Source organism: Manacus candei, unplaced genomic scaffold (genome assembly GCF_025592945.1).
Source record: "Manacus candei isolate 608988 ecotype Guabito, Panama unplaced genomic scaffold, ASM2559294v1 h1tg000005l, whole genome shotgun sequence".
In the NCBI taxonomy this organism is placed as follows: domain Eukaryota; kingdom Metazoa; phylum Chordata; class Aves; order Passeriformes; family Pipridae; genus Manacus; species Manacus candei.
Genome location: NW_026138053.1, coordinates 16,539,680 through 16,543,157, shown reverse-complemented (window position 1 = coordinate 16,543,157; position 3,478 = coordinate 16,539,680). Strand labels below are relative to the sequence as shown.

Genomic DNA, 3,478 nt, shown 5'->3' with positions numbered 1-3,478 from the left:
TGAATTATTTCACTTATTCTGCTCTAGGCAGTCACGGTAAAACTGGTTTTCCTTCTGTTTGTACTTCATTAGCTGTTGGAGAAGGATTGCTACTCCAGAGATTTTTCTAATGGCATTCCAGTAATACACCATATGCTGATGAAAAAGTTATAGATTAGTATTCATTCTGTATTTTACATGATCCTGTGACATTATGCATTTTGTGTCCCCACAGAATTGACTTAATCCCAGCATGTACTGAAATCAAGGAATTCTTTCAGTGGCTTCTATCAACAAAAAAACACACCTGGCATGAAACCACCACAATAATACAAAACTACTAGTAATCTGATAACAGAATCTTTTAAAAAATCAGTTTATTAATGTTTAGAAGTCAATAAAGCTATGTGCAAATTGAACAATAAAAGTCAGAAACATTTTAAATACTATTTTTTAAACCAGAAAAAAATCCAATAGTTTAATTGCACTGGAAATTTTACTACAAAGGCAGTACATTTTCTTTAAAAAATACACTTCTAGGATTTGCCAATAACTGTAAATCAGTCACTTTCTCTCTCAGCTATTCCAGATATACCACTTTTGTTATAGCAATACTCTAGGCGCATGAAGACTCCTGCATCTTATTAACTTATTTACATTGTACACATTCAACCCCATTAGAACAGGTTAGAAAAATAGAGGAGTAAAAATGATGCTGTAAAACAAATACATTCAATTTAATGACAGGTACTTCTTCCGTGAACTGATAAAATACAGACATCTTTGCTGAAATTATAAACATTAATAAAATGTGCCAAAATGTATTGCATTTTGTTATGGAAGTGCATTTATCTATAGTCATTTCACTTCAACTTTCCTTTTATTTTTCTGAAACTCAAGGTACTCTTTTCAGATTTTCCAGCCGATCTTTACTTTCGACAGGCTTTTAACCTAACACTGAAATGCCCCTTCAGTTTTTAGCTCTTCTTACTTAGGCAAAAATCCTGCTGTTGTCAATACTATTTTTTACTATTATGTATACTTTCAGTCATCTTGAAGAGAAATGACACTTAGTTCTACCTTGCGTTTTTCATGATAATGCAGTTGATTTAATGCTATAAAATAAAAAGGCAATCAATGTATGGGGCCAAATGCTGTTCTGAGCTACTCCATAAAATCTGACGCAGTCAATGGAATTGTACAGGTGAAAGTAACTGCAGAACCTAGCTCATGGTCTTCAAATGTAATATGGACTGACAGCAAAAATTCACAGCTATGATCTTGCTAAATAAAACCCCAACAGCTTTGGACTCTGCAAATTAAACCTTATGACTTAACTAAAAACTCTGCAAAGTGATGCCAAATTACGGTTGTATGTGGTCTAAATTATATTTTTGTGATCTCTTTCCATGTTATGTGCTAAACAAACACTTCTAACCAATGATACCAGAGCCACCACTAAATTCGGTACAGAAGGATCTTTGTGTCAGTGGTTTGCTGCAAGGAGAAAAAACTTCACATTCTTCTCAGATGGGAAAAAAAAAAAAAAAAAATTAATTCTCCCTTTCCCTCCTCCCCCTCTCTCTTTCTCTCACACACACCAGGCATCATTTCACCAAGGCATCAGTCTTTCAGAGTTACTAAGGAGATTTCAGGATATGAATGCGCCTGACAATCCTGAGCTGCCTCAGTGCAAAGACAAAACATGCTCCAGGAAAAAAAGACTTCCAAGCCAGAACAGTCTGTCCCATTTCTTGAACTCCAGCCTCACAACTGCACCGTTTGCCTCATTAGAACTAATGCTACTTGCTCACTCAGCCCAATGCTGCTCCTGTGAGCAGGAGGCATCCCAGCTCCCCCACTTCAGAGCAAGGCTCTGAAATACACCCCTATAGTTATTCCTAAGAAGATGAGGTAACATTGCCCGAAGACATGATGGTTTCAGGATGGTCACCGTCCTCCTTCTGTGGGTGTGAGGAGTTGTCAGACTTACTCCGGCTGAACTCCATCCCTCCAATGATCGGCCTTTTGAATTTGGTCCCAGAATCCGCTGGGGGACATTTGCAGCAGCACAAAATCTTGATGAAAGCCCTGCGCATCTCTTTGTTTGTCAAGGTGTAGATGATAGGGTTCGTGGCTGAATTGAGCACGGCCAGCACTAAGAAATACTCTGCTTTATAGAGGATTTGGCAGGTCTTCACTTTACATCCCACATCCAGTAAAAGCAGGATGAACAGAGGAGCCCAGCAGGCAATGAAGACACTCAGGACTATGATCACTGTCTTGAGCAAGGCTAGTGACTTTTCTGAGCTCCTAGTAGCTTTGGTAATGTTTTTCCGAAATGTCAGCCTGCGGCTCCTAGTCCTCACCATGGAGTAGATCCTGCAATACAGGACGACAATAGATAGCAAAAGGCCAGTGAAAACGGTTGTGCAAAAGAGAATATAGTGCTTGTGGTAGAGAGGCAGCACGGTGGAGCAGTTGGACAAGAGGCTGATGCAGTTCCAGCCCATGATCGGGAGTCCCCCGAGGATCACGGAGATAACCCAGCAAGCGCTGATCAGCAAGAAGGAGCGGAAGCTGTTGCTGCCATTGTGGAGTTTCATCTTCAACATGGTGATGTATCTCTCAATGGCAATGGCCAACAAGCTGAACACAGAAGCTGACAAGGCAACAAACATGCTGCCTTCTCTTACAAACCACTGGGAGGGTGTGAGGCTATAGGTTTTGTGTCCAGATAGCAGGAGGTTGGCAGTGTAAGCCACACCAGCCAACAAGTCTGAAAGAGCCAAGTTCCCAATGAAATAGTACATGGGTCTGTGAAACTTCTTGGTTTTCCAGATGGTAAGCAAGACAAAAATGTTCTCTAAGATTATAAAGCAGCAAATGATGATAAAAACCACCGACGTCACTTTAATTCCACTGTCCACATTCTCATTTAGCTTTCCCGTGTAATTATAATGCTCTTTGATGACATAGTTGGCATCAGTGTTGGCCGGGTTGCTCATGACCTTCAGCGGGGCAGTGGTGCCAGAGCTCATGGTCCCGGCTGGCGCTCCTTCCCCAGCGGCACCACACGGTGACACCAACTGCAAACCCGGGGGCTGCACCGCAGAGCCTTGGCCCCGCAGCCTGCCCGGTGCTGCTGCACGGCCTCAGAAACTGCAGCCCTGAGAACAAGAGGCACAAAGCCCAGAGTTAAAAGAAGGAAGGCAAACAACGTAAAAAATTATAAAGGGTTTAAGATAATCTGCTATGTGTATCAGAATCATATAGGTATGCACACGTGAACCAGTTTCATTCAGCTACTAAAATACATTTAAAAGATGGTTAGGCATATTCAATAGGTAAAGTTAATAAGACAAAAAAGTTCTGTCACTCAGAGCTGAACAGGTAAACTGGAGTCAGCAAGGACTGCATTACTGGACTTTTTCCAACTCAAAAGATCTCAAAGCTGCCCAGCAATAAGTTCTAGCCTTCTTTTTTTCAGTAGGAAACA

At 41.1% G+C, this 3,478-nt stretch overlaps 1 protein-coding gene across 1 annotated transcript; it reads right to left on the bottom strand.

Moving 5' to 3' along the window:
• Window positions 1-335: 335 nt before the first annotated feature.
• On the bottom strand, window positions 336-3,039 carry S1PR1 (sphingosine-1-phosphate receptor 1). Its single transcript, XM_051800551.1, has one exon. The coding sequence runs from the start codon at window positions 3,018-3,020 to the stop codon at window positions 1,881-1,883; it is 1,140 nt and encodes a 379-aa protein (XP_051656511.1). The 5' UTR covers window positions 3,021-3,039; the 3' UTR covers window positions 336-1,880.
• Between the last annotated feature and the right edge of the window lie 439 nt (window positions 3,040-3,478).